Here is a 21,999-nt window from a genome sequence, read left to right as displayed (position 1 = left end):
ATTATATTCATTGATGAAGCTGGGAGCTCTTACAGCAAAGCATCCATGGAGTTAGAGTCTCCAAAGGAGAGTGCCTGGGGATTGGGATGTGGCAGTCTGGGCCCAGATTCTGACCTTTCCTTGGAGCACTGTACACACCCCGGGGGGGCAACGAGGTCTTGCTCTCCCGCTCACTCCGCTTCCTAAGCAGCTCCCGCTGGAAGGCAGACACTGACCGCAGCAGATCACGGCTCTCCACGTCAGATGGCGGGATCACAATGCTGCCATCCAGGAACTCACTGATGGCACCCAGCAGATCCTGCCGATCATCTGCCTGGTACGCAACCTCGTGGAATATCTTTGGAACAGAACAGCCAGGAGTCTGAGGCAGCTGGACAGGGACCACTCATTCATATAGCTTCTAACAGTCAGCCCATTCATCCACACCTGCCTCCAGCCCAAACCATCGCTCAGGGAGCCAGCTTCCAACACCAAAGGGATTGTGGGAGTGACAACGAATCTGGTCTTTGAGGAGAAGAGAAAAGGGGCTAGGATAAATCAAGAACAAGAGACCAAGGGGGCCTGACAATGATAAGTCATAATTTAATGAACAATGGGACTTTGGTACCCCCTAAAACTGTGGCCCTTGGAGGAAGAGCACCCTACTTGTCATCATATAAACCAGTGGGGTCAAACTCCAATAGAAATGAAAGCCACTAAACCAGAGATAGGGAATCTGCGGCCTCAAGACCACATGTGGCCCTGTAGGTCCTCAAGCATGACCCTTTGATGGAATCCAAACTTCACAGAACAAATCCCCTTAATAAAAGGATTTATTCTGTAAAACTTGGACTCTATTGAAAGGCCACACTCAAGGAGCTAGAAGATCATATGTGGCCTCAAGGATGCAGGTTCCCCATCCCTGCAACTAAACCATACAAAAAGACCCCTGTGGACCACGTGTTGACTTAGAAAACTATGTCTTCACATTAATTATGTTTTATTTTATTTCTCTTTATTTTGTTGAATATTTCTCAATTACATTTTAATCTTGTTTGTGAATTTGGGAGTTTTGTGAACCATGTGATGCAGGCCATGTGTTTGAAACCATTGGTATAAACCCACTTATATCTATAGGGGCTCAGGGAAGCTTGGAAGGGTTTGGGAGAAGGACCTGACCTTATCGGACATGAGAGTAGCAAAGGAGCGGCCCAGCTCGTGGTAGTCAGTGCCACTCTCTCTCGGCCCCAGCATTACAAAGATGAAACGGATAGGCACAGGAACCTCGAGGACAGATTCCAGGAGCACAGCCTCATTCAGTCTGACAAAAGCTGCAGCAGGCTGTTCCAAAAAAGGGACAGAGCCTAGGGAGCAGGGAGAAAGGCAGCCTATGAGGCATGGGACACTGGGCACAAGAGAAATATGAAGAGATAAAGACTCAAGAATAGAAGGTGCTGCCCTGGGAAGGAACAGAGGGCAGAGAACTTGGCTAAAGTCTAAGGGAGAGAGGTCAGCAGAGATATAGGACACCAGAACTGACAATTTAAGTTCAAAGATGGAGCCATCAGACTGGGCCATAACACAGGGCTAGGGTGGGAAGGGAGCACCCTCAGCAGTAGAGCTAGAAAGCCAAAGTCTCAGAGAGAATGCAAGAATTGTAGCCCTTCCTCCAGCTCTCAGCTTTCCCTAACCCGTCTCACCCACAAGTACAACTGTGGCTTCAGCATCCTCAGGGATCTTCTCCAGTAGCTTCAGGCTTTTCCCTCTGTGGCCATCTCCTCCAGGCATGTGCAGGGGCTTCTGAGGAGACAGAGCTCAGATTACAGCTGGGACCCAAACTGAGGATCATGACATCTGATTAAGTCTCTTAACCCATTCCCCATGTCAAGGAACTCCCCAGTGGGGGAAGACTACAGGCTATTTCATTTTTTATATCTGCATCCCCAGTGTCTAGCAGAATGCCTGGCACGTAGTAGGTTATTTAATAAATGTTTACTGATTGACTGATTGGCTGTATCCTGTGGTATAGATGAAAGACTATGTTGGATTCAGAAAAAGACCTGGATTCAAATTCCAGCTCTGATGTGTATTTTCTATATGACTGAAGGCAGATCACTGAGTGTCTCTAGACTTCAGTTTCTTACTCTGTAAAATGATGAAGTTGAAAAAGTCAAGAGTTAAAGTGATTGTTAGAAGTAACTAGAGCAGTGACCTTTCTTGAAGTTAAAATGTTGCAAATAAATACTCCTATCTTCATGTCATTATTTATTAATTCTGTTAATAAATTGTATTGACCCACTCACTGATGTTTGTTGAAGCCTGGGATATTAGGGATTTTGATACATAGAGATAAGCAACTGTTCTCAGGAAAATATCTCTCCAGTTTATTAAATGGATAACATTTAATAAACTGGGTTGAGAGCTCTGAAGTTGGGAACTCTCTGGTTAATTAATGAGAAAAAGGTTACAATTTTAGCAATTAAGAAAGAAATATTCAGCATATCCTTGGATTACCTTAGAACCCAGGATGACAAGAATATCTATGGTAACTAGTGAAGTAAGCAGGCTGATGGGTGGGCATCCCATTTAAGATATGAGTGAGCATGGTCGACTCCAAAACCTCCCACATGAGTTTTCTTTCATTTTTTATTTAATGAGAGCATTGGATCAAATAACCAGTAATGTCTCTTTGAGTCTGAAATTTGACAATCCTGCTATTCAGGATGCAGGATGAGAAAAAGAACCACAATATGGCATAACGGAAAAAGCACAAGACTAGCCAGCAGAAAGTCCGATTCTGAGTCAATGCTCTCTCATTCACTAGTTACATGATCTGAGACCACTCATCTCAGCTCTCTTGGGCTCACCCAAAACAGAAAAGAGCAACTTGCTGGTGATTTAAGGAAATCATTGTGAGGAAAGCAAATGGCAGACGTGAAGGAGGTAAGGAAAGGAAAACTGTCTGACTCCCAGTTCTGCCATTTTGTAGTCATGCAGACTCAGGCAGTCCCTTCACCTCTCTGGACTTCAATGTCCTCTTAAAGAACCTGTGACTTTGTTAGGGGCGGGGCACTCACTGGTGCACAGTACTGACTCTTTTTGACTTAACAGATAACTGTCAAGAACTGCTGAGGCTGAAAAATTCATCACCCTGTCGGCCAAGCTGGTGATGCACCTAAAATGCCTGAGATAATCCATGTGAAGAGTCTTAGGCTCTCAGTCAATCTGCAAATATGCCATAACAACTAAAGGGAAGATCTTTCAGCAGGTCTGACTCCACATCTTTCATTGTGACAACCACAAGCTGTCTTATTTTATCATCTAACCATGGCTTACCTCACCCATCCAAGAAAAAAGTAAGTGCTATTAGGTCAGTGACTATATCTTCCATATCATATAATTTTAATCAGCACTTTAATTAATTCAAACTGAATTGAAGATCCCTATGTTTGTCTCTGACTCCACCAAGGATCAGAGTTTGAAGGGGAGTCACTAACCTCTCTGCTGTCAGGATCGTGGGGCCAGAGCGGAGCTGGTTCACTGAGGTCATCCACCATAGTAGGGACAGAACTGTCAGAAATATGGCCTGGAGTTGGGTGATGGTTCCCCAGCATGGAGTTCACACTGGAGCTGGAGGGATTTCGGGGGAAAAAGCCTCCCTCTTTGTCATCATTAGGGTGGCTGACCAGGAGACAGGAAGAGAACACAGAAGGTTAGATCCCATAGGAATTATTCCCTTTTGCTTCTCTATTACCCACCTCACCTCCATGTTGCTTGCCTGCCCTCCCTTACACACACACACACACACACACACACACACACACACACACATACACACACACGTCTTTGGTACCTGTGTTTTAATAACAGAGTGCGCAGTACATTTGCTCTGTCCTCAGGACGGATTTGGTCTGACACAATCATTGTTTCCACCACAAGGTGTGCAATGCCAGGTAGGGTGGTCTGCTCTAGGTCCAGGAGGGTGGCCCCTGAGAGGACAAGTGTTCACGCAAGAAGAATACAGATGCTGATGGAGAAGGGCTCAGAAATGTCCTCCTTACCAGTCCTAGCCCTTTGCCCTCAGAAGACACTAGATATCTCATCCCTAAAGATACCCACAGTCCCACTGAGTCAGATACTTGGGAGTCTAACTAGCTTCTGCTCTACAGTATAGCAGGAATTATAAACATGGACATAAGACAGAAACAGCTCAAGAGAAAGAGTCAGCCAACCTTACACAAGGACAAAATCTAAGGATACTAGGAAGATAATCCTATCTCTAAAATAAGTCTCTACACACGGGCTGAAGTCTGTATTTGAATTTCATTCCTTCCTTTGGTGAAAGCTTTAACCCTAATAAAAATAAAAATCCTCCCTGAGGAAGGTCAAACATTATGCTGTATTTATATTACTTAGTATTGCAGACTTCAGGCCATCAAATCCAGCCCCTTCATTTTAGACATGAGGAAACTGAGGTCCAAAGAATTTAAGTAACTTGGTTAAAGTCACACAGATTGTACGTAGCACAGCCAAGACTTAAACCCAGTTTCTCAGACCCCCTAGAGTCCACCAAGGCATCACCTTGATATGAATATGTTTATCAGGCTCTTTCCTAAGAGAGAATTTTTGAGAGAGGAGAGAAAGTAGGAATGTGACAGGTATAGTGTGAGCTAGACAGGAGCACGGTGAGGAAAGGGAGGGGACAGAACCAAACATAAATAATACAGTACCATACAATTTTAGAAAAGGTCACTCTACCTCCCTCCCCAGACTGATTCTATCATGGCAGTGATCCTGCGACCCTGGCCACAGTCCCATAGCCATGGTGGTGCTCTCATTGGAGCATTTGGTTAGACGATGGAAAACCTGGATTCTAATTCTTGTTCTGCCTTTAATGAGCTATTTGACCTCTATCACCTCATTTAATCTCTCAGTCTCAGTTTCTTCAGCTGTAAAATGGGAATAAAAGTCAAATCTGCTCAGTTAAGGTCTTGATATGTGGGAGGGGAAAAATGATACAAAGAAGTAAACCTTGAAACCATGAAGCATGATGGAAATATGTTCCTATTAAGAAGAACAGCCACAATAATTGTTCCATGGCCCACACAACTGGGCTTGAGTTGACCCTGGGCCTCATGTTGTAGTGGAAATGGAACTAGTTCTAGAAAAGGAGGACCTGCGTTCAAATCCCAGCTCTGCTGGCGACCATGTGACTTTGGCCAAATCACCTGACCTGTCTGAGCTTCACAGTCTTTATTAGTCATCCACTGAGATCCCTTCCAGTCCTAAATGGATGATTCTAGAATCCCAATATCAGTCCAGCCTGAGACCCATCATCTATCTCCTCCCAGAAGTCCTCCAGTGTTAGTGACCAATGAGTTAGAAAGAGGTGACAGGCTAGGACCCAAGGAAGACAAACGGGCAAATGGAAAGCATTGAGAAGAATTAGAATAGGGTTCCCAAAATGGTGGGGAAGGAGGAGGAGGCATTCATACCACGGGCAATGGTTTTCCTCAGCTCCAGAAGGCTACGAAAAGACAGCGAAGCAACATGGGGCTTCCCCCAACGCTCAGTCTCCTCCTCCAAATCTTCCTCAAACTTGATCCAGCGAGCAGTTTCACGCCATTGAGGCTCTTGGGCCTTGTCCAGCACGAGCTCATTCAGTTCCACAAACACCTGGGGAAGAAAAGAGCGGTATCAATATGACCTCTTAGAAAGAAGTCAGAGATTAGGTTCAGATGCCATTTCTGATGCTGATGGGCAAGTTGCTAGGCCTCAGTTTCCTCATCTGCAAAATGAGAAAGACTGAGTAAAATGGCCTCTGAGGTAGGTCCCTTCCAGCTGGAGTGCTGTGGTCCTATGAGAAGAGTCAGGAACTAGAGTTGAGAGAAGGATCATCAAAGTCAGCACCAGGGAGATTGAATATGGGGAGAAAAGTGTGATAAAGAGAATCTTGGCAAAAGGAGGAAGTCACAAAGAGAAAAAAAAATGGGTCTTGAAATAAAGCAAACAATTGGCACCATCCAGATGCAGAATGGACTGTCAATCAATAGTCAATAAATATTTATTAAGCATCTACTATGTGCCAGGGACTGCACCAAATGCTGCCTTGAAATGTTGGGGAAAGAAGGGATTTGCCCAACATAAAGGTCTTCAGACAAAGTCCAGTCATTTGTTGGTTTTGTTGTGGACAGGATTCCTGTACAGGGAAGGCTTGGATTGGACAGGCTCTGAGGTCCCTTGAATTCTAAGAATCTAGGATTTTCAGGGAAGGGAGGGAATCAATCAATTCACAAGAAATAATTATAGAGGTGTGCTAGATGTCCTAGGTGCTATGGATAAACAAAGAATCAAACAACAATCAAGCCACCAAGAGCTCACATTCAAACAAAGGAGATAAGGACACAGAGAAAGACACGCAGAATAGGTCTAAAAAGAGCAAATACACAGATACAAGGTGGCTGCAAAGGATCAGCCCTGGCAGCTGATGGGGAGGCGGTGTCAGGAAAAGATTCATGTAGAAAGTGGTGCTTGGTCTGTATCTTGAAGGAAGAGAGGGATAACACAAGGTGGAAGTGAGGAAAAGGTGTGGATCCAGACGTGGGGGATGGTCAACAAAAGAGCAAAGAGTCAGAGCTAGAGCATTATGTGTGAAGAACGGAGACCATAAGAGCACAGGATGGTGAATAATACCCAGTGAAGCTGGAAAGAGAGACTGGAGACAGGCTGCTAAACAGAGGGAGAAAAAGGACACAAAAAGGGGGGCAGAGGTCAACTTCAAAGCCATCTACCCCAAGCTCATACCTCATGAGGCCTCCGATCCAGCTTCTTCTTTTTCTTTTTCCTCCTCAAAATAGGAGCCAGGCTAGGGCTACTTCTCACGCTCTGGATCCGGGAGGGTTTCTTCACTAGATGCCTCCGAACTCCAGGGTTGTCTTCCAGCCGATGACCTAGGGGGAAAAATGTAGTTGTGGACTCAAGAAAGGTCAAGAAATTAGATCCTTGGAAGCACAGCCAAGTCCACTCTAGTAACCTTGCCCAAGAAATGCACAGTAGCCCCCAAGCCTACCCTCTACGCACAGGCTGAAGGAGCACCCAAGTCTAGCATAGTATAATTCTATAGACTTGCCTATCCATATCTGTTCATCCATATAATGGATTCACATCCATGCTGACCCATCTGAGATCCGCAAATGACCTTCAGCCTAAGTCCCCTTGACTGTGACTGTTATTATGGGATCTCTAGTTCCCTATAACTGACCTCATCCTTTACCCACATGCCCATTCCCCACTACTCCCCAAGATTTTCCCCTCTAAACTTGTAACCTAGAAGAGAAAAGAATGGTAACTCACAAGCTAATCCCCCAGCAACGGGGCTCAGATGGCCCCGGATCAACTCCCATAGGTCATAATCCTCAAACTCCAGCACAAACGTCTCAAAGCCCTCAGAGGCCTGATATTCTTGAAGTGGGGAGCCCAGAGCCCCCTGAGGGCTAGCCTCAGTCCTAGTGTTCAGAGCTCCCTTCTGTTCTGCCTCCTCCGGCACACTTGCCATTACCCCCTTGTGACTAGGCACAGCTTAGTTTTATGACCACATGCCCACCCTGTCTGGCACCAAGTCCTCACAGTCAGGGTCCCCAGCTGAGGTTGGGGCAGGGGGAGGAGGAAGAAGGGAGAGCAGGATAGATGGTGGTTCTTCTGAACCCAATGTCCTCCCAGCTCCCAGAACTGATCCCTAGTGCCAGCAGCCCCCACCTGGGCCCTTTAAAGACACACTTCTTATCCCCGCCTCCCCCCTTTCCATCCTGCTGCTGTCATCGGACGGATTGTTCCTGCCCCTGTCCTCAGGCCCTGGCTACTTTCCATGACGTGTCTGTGCTCAAAGCATCGGCAGTGCCCCCCCACCAACCCTTATACCCCGCCTACATGTCGTGGTAGTGAGAGGGAGGGAGGAAAGGGGAGGGTGTGGTCAGTGGGGCCCTTGCCCAGGGCACAGAGCTTCATGGGTGATGACAGGTGGTACAGAAAGCAGCCTACTGATAATAAAGAGAGAATGTGCATAGGCCCAATAGAAGCCAAGGAAAGAAAGGGAGGGGAGAGAAAAGGGCAAATGGGGTAGAAAGAGAGAGAAAACAACAGAAGATAAGGCCAGTGTGTAAAATGGAGCGACACCTCAAAATAATAAAAACAGACATTTACAAAGCTGAAGATTTGCCAAGTACTTTTCATGTTATGTCACTTGATCTTCACAAGCAGCCTATGAGGCAAGCATCACTGTTCCCATTTTACAGGTAAGGACACTAAAGGTGATGGAGAAGCTAAGTGTCGTAGTAACAGTTCCCATCCTCATGGCACTACAGCACAGTGCCTATACTATCTCAATAGAGCCTCTCAACTCTATGACACAGATGTTATTCTTTTTCCCATTTTACAGATAAGGAAACTGAGGCAGACAGGTGAAGTGACTTTTGCAGGGTCATACAGCTTGCAAATGCTTAAGATGGGAACCCATGTTTTCCTGACCCTGCATGAGTCTAAGGGCTGAGGCCCGGGGGGGCCTCCCACTCACTCTTCATGTCATCCAGGTCAGCAGAGCCAAGCATCTGGGCCTCGGCCTCATCGGTGGGCACCTGCTGTTCCAGGATGCCCGGGCTTTCCAAGGCACTGCCAGGGCGCAGACGCTCCCGCAGGTCATAACTTGCTGATGGACTCCATGGCCTGGCCTTCTCATCCATGCCTCGAGGAGTCCGGGGCCGGGGAACCGGGGGACTGGGAGAAGAGGACAGCTGGGGCAGGGAGCTGGGATGGAGATGAGGCCCCTGCTTCCCTCACCTGCACTCTCTGGGAAAGGCCACCACACGTCTCGGGAAGAATTCAGACCCTCACAAGAGCCTGCAGTGGAACTCTCCAAGCACAGGCCCTCTGCCCTCAGGAGAACGCTGAATTCTCTTCCCACCCAACCTACAAGGCAGGCCCCAGAAGCATCAGCGGCTCAGGGGCCACTTGTATCGGGGAAGAAAAAGTGAAGGAAGGTGAAAAGGGAAGCCAGCCCTCTCCCCAGCCCTTCTCACCCCTCTTTCTGTCCTCTCCTCATCATTCTCACCAATCTACTCTACTCTCATCCTACTTTCTTCTCTCATTCAATTCCATTTTCTTCCTTCTTTCTTTCTCCCCCTCCAGCTCCTTTCCCATCCCACTCTACCCCTTTCCCTCCTTTTTCCTCTTTTCTCCTCCTCTCTCCTCTCAGTCCAATGCTCCTGATTACTTCATTTACTCAGTATTGTATGTAGATCATAATTTGAAGATCGATGCCAAGGGCTTCTACAGAGACCCAGGCTCTAAGACCTAGAGGATTTGGAGGAGGGGTGAGGTTGGGGAGGGGAAGTTGTGCAGCCGGACAGGCAGCAGGGGTAGAAAAGAGGCCCTTGTGCCTTCGTTACCACTCCCAACCCTCCAGGAAAGGGCCTCTCTCCAAGGTGGGGGATGGAAGTGTGGCATATCCTTGGCCAGGTCACTCTGTAGTTCTGGGGGAGGGTCCAGTCCCTGAGGAAGTGGCCGAGTTAGTGATGAATACCTGCTGGAGGGTTCAGAGTCATGGTCCAGGCCCAGGCCAGGCTGAGACAAGGACTTTGTGGAGAGACTCTTCCGTGGGAGGCCCACAGTGTCATCATCATCACTCCCAATGGAGAACTGGGGGTCAACAGGATGAAGCCTTAGAGCTGTGCTCCCTACTCTGACTGCCCACTCAGGCCCAAAGCCACACCCATCAGTTTCTCTCTGTCCCCTGAACATTTACTCCCTCCCCCTTGGTCATTCAACCATTATGACCCCTCCACTGCACTGTCCATCCAACTCTGGCCCGCATATCATCACCTTGACACCACTCTACCCTCACCTCAGCTCCCAAGAAAGTCACTCTTACCTTGGCTCTGCCTGGGGATCCTGAAGGCAAGGGTTCCTGATCCAGTGTCTCTGCCTCAGACTCCCCTTCTCCTTCCTCTTCCTCCTCCTCCTCTTCTTCCTCCTCTGCCCCAGCTCCCCCCTCCTCCTGGATGGGAGGGGTGCCTTCAGAAGGGGGAGCAGAGGTCTTCTCCTTCTTCCTCTTTGTCCTGGCCCGACGGGCAGAGGTGGTGGGTAGCTGACGAAACTTGTGGGGGGGAGGCAGTCGAGTTGACAGCGGGTGGTGTGTGTGGTGGGATGTGTGACGGTGAACTGAGATTGTAGGGAGAGTTGGCCTCAGGCCCCTGCCCTGGGACAGCAACGCCCACCCCCAATGCACCTTACCTTAGCCACAGTTCCTAGACCCTCCTCCCAAGTCCCTAATATCTTTCTTAGACCTACATGCTACATTTTCTCTCTAACTCAAGACAAAAGATCTCCCCACAAACTTTCCCAATCCCCCTTCAGTTGTGTCCAGGTCCCTACGACCTGATGAGGACTAAACAAGTCAGGAGGACAGGTGGGGAGAAGAGAAGTGGAGAGAAAAGAGGAATCAGGAAGGAGAGAGATGGAGAACCAGTGAGGAGCTGAAGAGGAGAGGTGAATATATGAAGACAGAGCAGGGGACTAAGGAGAGAGAGAGACAGCAAGCCTAAGGAAATGGGAGAGATAAGGGAGGGCTACACCTTACTACTAATACTTTTAAGTGCCCATGTCTAGAGCTCCTGCCATGGAGAATGGGAGTGAAGCAGTGTGGATCACCACCACACAAGAGCCAGCAAATAATGGCTTGGAGTGGCTAGGATTAGGTGGCGACAGTGATGCTGACGATTGTGATAACGTGATGATGATGGTAATAATGATGGTAACAGGCTAGGGGCCCTAGGGTTACGCACACTCAAAGTCTCTCTCACTGTAGCTTCGGCTTGGTTTTTCAGGGTCCCAGGCAGGAGGTTTGCTGATCAGGTCCCCAAACCTGCTTACGGCCAAGGTCTTTCCTAAGTCATCATCATCTTCGTCTCCATCAGGACTCAGTGGGGGCTCCTTCAATGGCACCCGAACCTGCAGATCCCAGATACCCTCTTCCTAAGTATTAATGATCTGGACACACCTGGAAGACACTCAGGCCTGGATCTACCCTTGAGTAAGAGCCCCCGGACCTTGGTCAGCCTTGCTTAGAATAGACCTAAAGGCCAATTCCTTCCACTTCAGTTCTCTGAACCCCTAGTTCTCTGAAACATCCCATGGAGGCTCTTCATCCCTTTGATGACCTCCCCCAACCCCTGACCCCCAGTCTCAGTCCTCTCCCAGTCACATCTGGGACAAACTCTTTCACCTGGGGTAGAGGGGAGGCGCCCCCGGGAGGTGGAATCAATCCGTTAGCCATCGGTTTGGGCTTGTGGGTGGCTCCCCGTCGGTCTCTGTCACTAAAGGGGTACAGGATCTAAGTGGGGAGGTCTGAGGGTTGAAGGAGCGGAGGTGAAGAAAACAGAACAGGACAAGTGCACCATCCCCACCCTGCAGGCTCAAGGAATTATCTCTGGGGTCCATACTCTTACTCCAGCGCCCCCACCCCCCAGACCCCACACATGTGCACTCCTTCCCCATCCCGTCCCTGCCCCCATCTCTCAATGCTCGCAGGGCCCCCGCCCAAGGAAGCCGGGGTGCCCTCCCCCATCCCCGTGACCTTCTCCTCCGTCCCCCCCTTCCGCAGTCCGTTCCCTTCTACGCCAGGCTCGGGCTCAGGTTCGGACCCTGGCCGGGAGACCCCCCCACCCCCATCCTCCCGCCACGCCCCGCATCCGGTCCCCTCGCCCCCGCTCCCCCTCCTCCCTCCTCCCGCCCCCCCACATTGGTACCTCGGGGCTCCGGAGCCAGCGGCGGGGGCCGGGAGCTTCCCATGTCCTTCCCTCCCACGCTCCACTTCGGGGCCTCGGGGCGCCCGTGCCACCTCTAGCGGAGACCGAGACAAGCCGGGCTGACCGGGCAGCACTGGGCAGACAGACGCAGGCGCCCGAGCCCGCAGCCTGCACCCGCAGCCCCGCACCCGCACCCGCAGCCCCGCGGCTCCACCTCCTCAGTCCCCGCCCGGCGCAGCAGCTCAGCTGAGCCTCGGGCCCGTTACAATGAGAGCGAGAGTGGGGTCGTGACTCACACCACGCGGGCAGAACCAGCTCCCCGCCTGCACGCTCCCGGACCCCGCCATCCCCCGCCCCGCCGCAGGCTGCACCCCTCCAAGCCCCCAGCCTGGCACACAAGCCCCGCTCCCCCTGGCACATCAGCCTTAGTTACTGCACAGGGGGCCTTCAATTCCCACAATCCCCCAAACACGCCCCCTTCCCACTGCAGAGATCCCCCCTTTTCTGTCCCCTTCTGCCGCATACGGCGTAAATAACCCCTAGTTTGTACCTCATCTTTAGCCAGATACTAGCCCTCCAAAAACAAAACTATTCATTTCTTATCAAACACAAAGTACCATTCATCTTGCCCCAGTCCAATACACAAGGTTGTCCTTTTGAATCACAAATCGACGTAGTGAGAAAAACATCTTCAGGAAACCTGACTTCTAATTCCAACTCTATTTATTATTTATGTTACTTTGGGAGAAACAATCTCTGTGAGCCTCAGTTTCCCTCTCTACATAATAAGGATAACATAATGGTCGTCCTGCCTACCTTTACAGGATCAAGGAAAATGCATCCGACAATACTTGAGAGCTGTAAATAGAACATGGTGGTATTGTCCAAGAAGTTTCTGGAGGACTAGAGCTTGGAATAGCGCCTCAGAGTCCCAAAGTAAGCGCAGCTCTGCTCTTAACTAACTGTGAGGGCTTACCCAAGATGCGCATTTCCATTTTCTTATCTGAAAAATGAGGGAAGTTAGACTAACTGATCCTACGAAGTCCGTGCTAGCTCTAAATTCTATATTCCTCTGAGGACAGTTGCTGTAGGTAGGAGGAGACCCAACCACAGTAAATTCTCAAAGTTGGAAGATACCTCAGAGGTCATCTAATCCAACCTGAACAAAAACCTCCTCTACCATATTCCCAACAGGTTACCATCCATCCAGTCTTCACTGGAAGACTTCTAGTGAGGAAAAACCCTCCACCTCCCAAGGTAAACCCATTCTCCTCATTTTTTTGTCCAGAACCTGTGTGTAGATTCTCTAGTGGGGAAATTCCCTGTACCAATTCAGACTAGTAACCTTTCCTCAGATTTTAATCTTAGAGAATTATCTGCGAACACTAGGTTAAATGACTTGACCAGGGCACACAACCCATCAATGAGTCAGAGTCTACACTTAACCCCAGATCCTGATTCTGAGGACCCTTCTCTATCCACTACACCAAGAAAAGCTCTCTATTAGGAAGTTTTTAATTATATTAAGGCTTTACATATGTAGCTTTTGACCCAGGGTTCCATTATGCCTATGAGACCAACCAGAAAGATCTCTCTGCCCTACCAAGTATAATCTCTTTTCTATATAAGTCTTTTGAATATTTGAAGACATATATTATCATGTCCCTACTAAAGTCTTCTCTTTTCCAGGTTAAATATACCTAATTTCTTCCATGCTTTCCAGTACCTTTACCATTCTAGCTGATTTCCTCTAGACATAACTGTAGATTACAAATATATCTCATTAAAATGCTAACATGTATCACAGAGGTAGACACATGTGCTATCCCTAGGGCATGCCACTAAAAACTTCCTTCCAAATTGATATTGAACCATTAATGAACCTCTTCGGATTCAGTCATTCAACCACTTCAGGAGCCTCCTAATTGTAATATCATCTAGGCCACATCTTTCCACTTTTTCCCAAGAGATTAATCTGAGATATTCTATCAAATGTTTTGCTAAAATCTACTATCTACATTATTCCCTTGGTCTACCCACTTATTAACCCTGCTGAGAAAGGAAATGATGACATCCTTGATGGAGCCATGCTGACCCAATGATCATTGCTTGGATGATCACTACTCATTTCTTTAGCGATACATTCCAGAATTTTGCCATCAAAGTCAATTTCATTGGCCTGTAGTTTGCAGATTTCCTTTGGTTTTTTTAAATTAGTACAACATTTACCCTTCCTCAATTCTATAGTACTACTGATATTTCAAAGATCCCTAATGGTAGTTTTACCAACACACCAGGCAGTTCTGTCATTTCCATGGGATGTAATTCATCTAGACCCTGTGAGTTAGCTTAGAGAAGGCAGCTTGATACTTACTACCTCTTTACTTCGTTCTCAATTTCCTACTCTCCATTTTCTTTCTGTCCTTCCTTCTCAATACAAGTATCATAATAGAGAAAATAGAAAGGAAAGGATTGGTCAATTCCTTAATCCTCTTTCCAGCAACACATTTGTTTTTATTCAATTTCAATTCATTTTGAGCTAGTGAAACTTTCTTAAAGGACTCCATCCTTTTTTATTTAATTTCCATTACTAGTCTTTGCCTCCATTTTCTATACACAACTTTTAAAAATCTAAGATGTGCTAGCCTAAATCTTTACAGAGATATGGTAGACTATGAGTGTACATGTGGTCAATCAGAGTCAGTTGTTTTGCTTACCTAATCTTTGTTATCAGAGAAGGATCTACATTTTAAAAAGATTTATCTGCCTTGGTAAATGGCTCCTCCTGTACCCACAACTATCTCTTTGGACAGTTCCTCTCTTTTCCTTCCTCATTGAAGTTAGTTCTTTTTGGGTCTTCAGAATTTCACTCTTGAGAATTTCCCATCCCACCTGGATTGACTTCTGCACAATGTTAAAACCATGGGATCCCCCAACCTGTCCTTTCTCTGAACATTTTGAAATTTGCTCTCCCAAGGCCTAGTGTACGTGTCAGATTAGGCCTAGCCTTCCTCTCATCTATCACAAATCCTAAAATGGAGTGGCACCTTCCCTACTCCAAAGTTTGGATCCTTTCTGCTTTCTGCTTCAGCAGTTAGTTTTTCCCTGTTGGTAGAATCACATCCAAAATAGCAGCTCCTTTCTTTGTTTCTTCCCCTGTTAGCACTTCAGGCTTACCCCTATATCTCCTAACCTTTTCTCAATTAACAGTCACACAGCTTGAAAAAAAAAAAAAAGAAAGAAAACCTTCTCATGTCCTCTGGAGTTCAGACAAGGACAAGGCCCTGTGGAGAGGGTGGTTAGTGAGGCCTCAGGCACTGACTTTGGGTGAGAGTTGGAACTAATCGCAAAGCCAGGAGTTTTACCATTCACACATGGATTTGTAATGAACCCACAGATGCTCAAATGAAATTGTTTTGTTTTGTTTTAATACCCCTTCTGAAGACTGGGGCAGACTAGGAGGCATATGCATCTGCATTTGCCTGTTTGCAAACAGTTTGCATCTGGTCAGAACTTGCACCTGCAGGAAAGGAGTTTTTGTCATACTGGTGACAACTGACCTGAGATATTGTCTGTGATCTCAAGTGGTAGCAGCAAAGGCAGGGAGCCTGATGCAGCTTTGAGGCTCTGGGATACAGAGCCTCAAGCCCCATGTCTCCAAGGGCAGAAGGAGCTCAGCCTACATTCTGAGTTCACAAGGAGCTTAGCTTGGGTATACAAGCTGAACTCAGACCTCTCTACCCAGTGGAGCACAGCAAGGGACAGGACAGCTCAACCCAGAGAAAGCAAGTAGCTATTAACAACTGTTAATAGCCTCTGACCTCAAAATAGGGGGGAGGTTGAAGTCCTGACAAATAGAACAGTCAAGTGATGACAGAGGCCCCAACTCTAGATATATAAGGGAAGATCTGCAATTTAAGGTGCAAAGCCCTTAAAATAACAGTCATGGTTGAGCAGTTCACCACCAATTCTGTTTGGTCAGTCAACGATCATTTATTAAGAACTATATATATGCCAAGCACAGGACAAAAAAAAAATAAAAGGCCTTCAAGAAACTTCATTGACCATGTCTTATACAAAAGAATGCAGAGGGATAGGTTGAATTTTAAATTTAGGATTGGTTACAAGATCAAGTAATGTAAGAAATGGAGCAAGAGTTTAAAAAATGATATTATAAATAGAGTGAGAAATCCAGAATAAATCACTGAAGAAAAGTGAAAGCTCAAAAGACTCGGAAGGAGAACTAACAGCTTAGTAAAAGAGGCTCAAAACCTTATCCAAGTAAACAAACTCTTTGAAGATTAGTATGGATCAAAAAGAAGTTAATGACTCGGTGAGACAAAAAATATTTTTATAAAAAGTCAAAATAATAAACAAGAAAACATAAATTACTTAGTAAAAAACTCTCTATTTGATTAAAAAAAAAACTGCTGGGAAAACTGGAACGCAGCCTAGCAGAAATTAGACTTACACAAACTCATTACAACCTAATCCACAATATGGTCTAAATGGATAGATGACCTTAATATTAAAGGTCATATTATTTTACAAATTAGAAGAAATAAAATGCCTCTCACAGCAATGGGCAGGAGGAGATGTATTCTTACTCAGGGGATAAACTAGAACATTTTTATCACATGACACTAAAAATAAAAGAAAATTTAATGTATTTCACCTCAAAAACAATTGACCTAGGAAACAAATCAAAGATGAAAAAAAAAATCTAGCATCATTGGATTACCTGAACACCATGACCAAAAAAATGAGCCTGGGAACCATATCTCAAGAAAATTTGAATGAAAACTGTCCAGAACTATTGGAACCAGAGGACAAAATGAAAACAGAAAAAAAAAAATTCACCTTTTACCTCCTGAAAGAAATCCCAAAATGAAAACTCACAGGAATATCACAGCCCAAATTGATAGTTTCCAGGACAAATAAAAATTACTTCAAGAATCCACAAGGAAAAAGTTCAAGTACATAGAAGCTACAGTCAGTATCACAAAAGATTTAGCAGTTAACGGAGAGGAGAGCTTAGAATACAATATCCTGAAAAGAAAAAGATAGAGGCTTGAAATCAATAACAACATCCAGCAAAACTGAGTATAACCCTAAAGGTATTTTAAAAATCTGGATCTCTTATTTCATTTATAATATCTTTAAAAAAAAACAAAAAACTCTTGCTAGCTGGCTGATCCTGAGCAAGTCACTTAACCTCTGTTTGCCTGTTTTCTCAACTATAATATGAATAGTTTTACATAAACTATTTACATAAACATAAAGATAAAAGATAAATGAAGATAAAAAACAGCACTTACCTCACAGTGCTTACCGCAATGCCTGGCATACAGTAGGTGCTTAATAAATGCTTATCTTTTTTTCCTTCCCTTCCTTTGGCATCATATCAATCAGCTCTCTCTGGTTTGGCACTGGGAAATTTTGGCTTATCTTGGGATGTTTGGTATTATCCAGAACTCTACACTGGGTTATTATTATCACAATCCAATTCTCTCTGTGGCTATCTGAAGAATACAATTTTGATGTCTATCTTAGCTTAAATTGTATATAACTCGTAGCATCAATCACATTGCTTACAATTCAATTCAACAAAGATTTATTAAGGAGAAGTTCTGTGCAAAGCAATGTTATCAAACAAATGAGTGAATGAATAGACAAATGAATGAACAGATGGATGGATGGATGGATGGATGGATGGATGGATGGATGGATGGATGGATAGATGGAAAAGCATTTATTCAGCATGTTCTGTACTCCAAGCACTGCACTAAACTCTGATTATACATATGCAAAAGCAAAGATCGTCCCCTTGAGGTAGAGGTGAGGAGACAGGCATATGACTTGCAAGGCAAATCAAATTTCCACCACCATCTTGAACATCATATCCACATATGGGCTGTCATGGTATTTTATGGAGACAGCCCAGGGTCTTGAACCCAAGAGCCTTGGGAATAGCATGGCTTTCAGCCCATTGCCCCTAGATATATCATCCTGGAAAGCAAACTCTGTGGAGCTGCAGTCTGATAATTGCTCCTATAGCTGTACAGAAGATCCAGAAGAGAAAGTTCTTGCCACCAAAATCTTCATGTTGTTCTTCAGTCATTTTGCAATCATGCCCAACTCTTTGTGACCTTATTTGGGGTTTTCTTGGCAAAGAAACTGAAGTGGTTTACCATTTTCTTCTCCAGCTCATTTTACAGATGAGGTAAACAGGGTAAAGTGACTTGCTTACTTTTTCTCTTGGTATGGCAGTGATTTGCACAGGAAGTGCTTAATAAATGCTTTAGTCATTCATTCCCTATCCTCATGGAGCTTACTTTCAAATGGGGGAGACAACACATAAAAAAGGAGTGGTTGTCAGGGAGGGGGGCACTGGTCTGAAATTGTCCCAGGGATGGTGAGTTAAGCCTGGGCATCAGGGGAATTGAGTGACATGCTTCATATAGAAATCATGGCAGAATCAATGGTACACAACAGGAGCAAGGCAGTTGGCAAGGGGAAGAGAAGGTACAGAGAGTTGGGAGTGAAGGGGAGGAGTGCCTATGTCTTGGTCCAGGATAGACACAAAGTTAGGATGAGGCACAGCATGGATCTTCTATTCCAGTATTGTAAAGGTCCAAAGTGGGGAAAGACCACATCAGTCCAAGAGAAGCCCAGGTATTTTCATCCTTCTGATTCACAGCATCTATTCTCAAGTGGCTCACGGTCTCCCTTGGGAGACAACACCAATAATATCTGACACAATCATAGTTCAATAGTGCCCGCCCTTTAGGTCACCATGTGCTGACCCTACACTATAGTTGGTTCTTCCCTCATAAGATTATTTGCTTTGCAAACCATGAAGAACTATGTAAGAAACGTGAGTAGTGATTTTTACTGCTCCTCTGTGAAGCAGGTGGTACAAAGGCTGTTGTACCCATTTTATAGAGGAAAACCCATAAAAAGTTCAGAAAAGTGAAATGACTTGCTTCAAATTCACATAACCAGTAAATGATAGAGCTAGGATTTGAACTCAGATCTTCTGACTCTGAATCTGGTCCTTATTTCACTAAATACAGTTGGCTTTCTTTTCCTTTCTTTTTCCTTTCTTTTCTTTACAAGCTAGCTCTCACTGTCTTGCCCTGGCTCACTGACCCAATCCCTAAACCACTAGGCATGGAAGTTTTAGCCTGCAGTATTATCCCAGCTGGATCTGGTTCACCCTGGTAGTCCTTCATTTCTAGAGACTCACCGTATTGATATCAGACTTAGTGTGGACATCCATTTGTCTTCCTACTGCAGCTCAGAAATCCTGGGCTTGGGTGACCTACCAGCCCTCCCTTCCCCCAAAACATGGACCTACAGGTATCTGCCACCCACTCCCACCAGCCACCATATCTGGCTTTCTAACAAGGTGCTGAAACATATATAAAGCAATAATATGGGTGGTGAAGCAAATAGATTCTATAGGAATCTAAAGGGAAAACAGGCTAGCAATGGGCTTTCTCAAAGTCACTCACCCACTCCCTGGGTAGACTCAGTGGTTTCCAGGTTAACATGCCAATTAATTTTTTATCTCATTTGACCATAACTCTCCCAGTTCAGCAGTTTCCAAGAGATGCTTAGGGAAAGGGTTCAGGTAGCTCCTGGTTCTGCTACAGTAAACTGAGCTGGAGTCCCCAGTTCTTAACAGTGACTGGTCCCCGCCTCCACTGCCTAGAATAGTAACACAAGATTTGCTGTTCACCATTCCTCTGATGCACAGTTTAGTCTCCTCACCACAACATTCAGAGGTGCCTGTCCACTCACTAAGCCCACACTCAGGTTTCAGAAATAAATCCTGTTGCAGGAAAACAACATCTCTCAGTGTGATCTCTCGCACTACTAAGCAGCACTCCTCTATTCCCCAAAGCACAGAATTCATGTGTGTACTTGGGTTTTTGTTGTTATTGTTTAAGTTTATTTGGTTATTTTTCCATAGTGGGATGTGAAGTCATTGGAAATCTTGCCAGAGTTCTCCCCTATTCCCCAAAGCACAGAAGTCAAGTGTGTATTTGAATTTTTGTTGTTATTTAGGTTTATTTGTTTGTTTTTCCATAGTGGGATGTGAAGTCATTGGAAATCTTGCTAGAGACACTCCAAATAGGATGGAGACTAATCCAGAGACAGCACAGTTATGGCAGCTTCAAAGTTTTAGAATCTTTGAGTTGGAAGGAATTTTAGAGAGTCAGCTATTCAAACTCCTTGATTTTACAGATGAGGGAACTGAGGCCCAGAGAAGAAGGAATTTGTCCACAGTCACCTCCTTGGGTCTCCGAGGATTTTAACATTCTGGTCCTGCAACTGTTCTTGGTAGGGGAGAGGAGATACAGCATGCCTAAAAATGGAATTTTCAAACAGGGCAAGTCATGAGGCAGTTCATGACAAGAGGGAAAAATGAGGAATCTATAAGCTCATAGTATTTGCAGTTGAAAGAGACCTAAGAATCTAATCTTCACCTCCCCCCCCCCATTTTGTATGGGAAGAAATTGAGAACCAGAGACAGTGTGTGACTTGTCCAAAGTAGCAGACCCTAGATTGAATCCAGTCCATTTTACTTCTAGCTTCCTCGAGAGAAGTTTTGTTGGAGAAACAGCAGGTCTTGAGTCAAAGAAAGAGAAGGAATTGTAAAGGTAATTTGGAGAGCTCTGGAAATGTAAAAAAGCTAAGAATGAATTCAGGAATGGGAAATATGGAAGGAGAAGATAAAAGGAAGAAGAGGTGAGGAACCCAAAAAATAGAGATACAGAAAGAGGATGACAAAAGCTGTAGGGAAAGAAGGATTGAAACGGGGAGGGTTTAAGCAGAAAAAACAGTCTTTTGGTTAAACAAGCAAGGTAAGGAAGAAAAAGAAAGCTAGCTATGGTTGTCCAAACATGAACAACAAAGTGTGTACCAGTACAGTTCTCCAAAGGAGCTACCGAAAAGACAAAGACTAAGATCTCACTCACTTCTAGTGAGTATGGACAACATGAAGAACTTAATGATCTGAATTGAGGGTGGGATGTTTCTATTTCTATCATGCTACCTATGCTCAAAGTACAGGCTGATTTCCTGCCTAGAAAAGAAGGTAAAAGATTTGAGAAATGGTACTCCATTTTCCAAGTTATCGGGGAGAATGAATTAGTCTTTGAAAAAACAGGTCTTTAATATTAATAATAACAATGTTCAATAAAGGTGAAAAAGGAAGTAAAGGAGAAATCCTTGCATCAAGAGGAAGATGGAAAAAATGTCACAGAAGAAAAGGAAAAAAGAACACTGAACACTTGAAGCTAAAAAAATAAACGAATGTGAGAGTCCTTCCAAAGAGGAGGAAGCTGTAGTCTAAAGACTTGTTGGAGGAATGGGATGTTGTAGAATCATCCACAATCTCATTTAAGAAATCAGACAGGAATAAAAGTAGTAATGGGTGAGTCTTAGATAAATGGTATTAAGGTAGCTATTTGCTGAGCTAAAAATAGTGAAGAGGGCATGTATCTGAGACATAACAGGATCACCATGGATTTGTCAAATCTAATGAAAACCCCTTCCATTTCCAGTGATTCACATAGATATGCACGAGATATTCCTAGAAAAAACCCAAAAGCATTACTAAATATTATGTAGTCTTGGACAAGAAATAGAAGACCCTGGGGCAAGGGGATTAGATGGTCTTTTCATGACTACTACTCATCAAGGCAAAGGATTCAGAAAAAAAAAAAAAGGCAGATTTGGAAAGAGAGCAACTGATTGAGAAAATGGTGTCTGAGAATCGGATTTTGATGATAGTGTCAATAAGGAGAGTTATGAGAGGCTCTTGAACAGAGCTGTAGCGTGCCTCACACTCCCTTCCCCGGTTCCCATCAGATTGCTCCTACCACCACGACCTCCCCCACAAACAAAAACAAACACCTTCAGTCTCTCCCTAATGGTGGTTCGCTGCCTGCTGCTTACCAACATGCCTACGTTAAAACAACAATAACAACTTTGCAACCTTCTCTTATAGACATCAGCAGTAGAATCCGGACCTGGAAACTATTCTACAAAAAAAATAAGTTCTCCAAATTTATCCTCCCCAGAATCAGTTTCCAGCCTTCTTCACAAATCCACACTCCTCCAAAAAAACCTCACAATTTCTTTCTCAATCCCCTTTAGTTGTTCTCTCTTGTTCTGCTCTTCCCCGAAAGGCAGCTATGTGGCACAGTGG

The 21,999-nt window shown here is 45.2% G+C and overlaps 1 protein-coding gene and 1 long non-coding RNA gene across 14 annotated transcripts in view; one reads left to right on the top strand and one right to left on the bottom strand.

The window, feature by feature from the left end:
* The window catches only part of SLC4A3 (solute carrier family 4 member 3), an 18,000-nt gene extending 6,055 nt beyond the window's left edge, over positions 1–11,945 (bottom strand). For 2 of the 8 annotated variants that reach the window (XM_072617906.1, XM_072617910.1), the window contains exons 1-13: positions 11,778–11,944; positions 11,255–11,376; positions 10,815–10,980; positions 9,902–10,191; positions 9,554–9,669; positions 8,549–8,748; positions 6,784–6,929; positions 5,475–5,655; positions 3,833–3,968; positions 3,477–3,660; positions 1,680–1,779; positions 1,159–1,343; positions 115–337 (exon numbers count right to left, since the gene is read on the bottom strand). In XM_072617906.1, the coding sequence (XP_072474007.1) occupies positions 115–337; positions 1,159–1,343; positions 1,680–1,779; positions 3,477–3,660; positions 3,833–3,968; positions 5,475–5,655; positions 6,784–6,929; positions 8,549–8,748; positions 9,554–9,669; positions 9,902–10,191; positions 10,815–10,980; positions 11,255–11,305 (1,978 nt within the window). In that variant the 5' untranslated portion in view covers positions 11,306–11,376; positions 11,778–11,944. Of the gene's footprint in view, positions 1–114; positions 338–1,158; positions 1,344–1,679; positions 1,780–3,476; positions 3,661–3,832; positions 3,969–5,474; positions 5,656–6,783; positions 6,930–7,332; positions 7,736–8,548; positions 8,749–9,553; positions 9,670–9,901; positions 10,192–10,814; positions 10,981–11,254; positions 11,377–11,605; positions 11,664–11,777 lie in introns of those variants that run through there. The other 6 variants (XM_072617911.1, XM_072617909.1, XM_072617908.1 and 3 more) reach the window with 6 other exon arrangements.
* LOC140509877 (uncharacterized) overlaps positions 9,820–21,999 on the top strand; it is a 25,508-nt gene continuing 13,328 nt past the window's right edge. The window contains exons 1-5 of one of the 6 annotated variants that reach the window (XR_011968967.1): positions 9,820–9,927; positions 10,387–10,518; positions 10,857–11,062; positions 12,602–12,713; positions 12,972–13,034. This is a non-coding gene — a long non-coding RNA (uncharacterized lncRNA). Of the gene's footprint in view, positions 9,928–10,019; positions 10,110–10,386; positions 10,519–10,856; positions 11,063–12,601; positions 12,714–12,971; positions 13,035–21,999 lie in introns of those variants that run through there. The other 5 variants (XR_011968969.1, XR_011968964.1, XR_011968965.1 and 2 more) reach the window with 5 other exon arrangements.

The sequence above is a fragment of the Notamacropus eugenii genome, chromosome 6 (genome assembly GCF_028372415.1).
Source record: "Notamacropus eugenii isolate mMacEug1 chromosome 6, mMacEug1.pri_v2, whole genome shotgun sequence".
In the NCBI taxonomy this organism is placed as follows: Eukaryota; Metazoa; Chordata; class Mammalia; order Diprotodontia; family Macropodidae; genus Notamacropus; species Notamacropus eugenii.
Note: the sequence above shows the minus strand (reverse complement) of the source record. Positions and strands in the feature narration are given on the sequence as shown.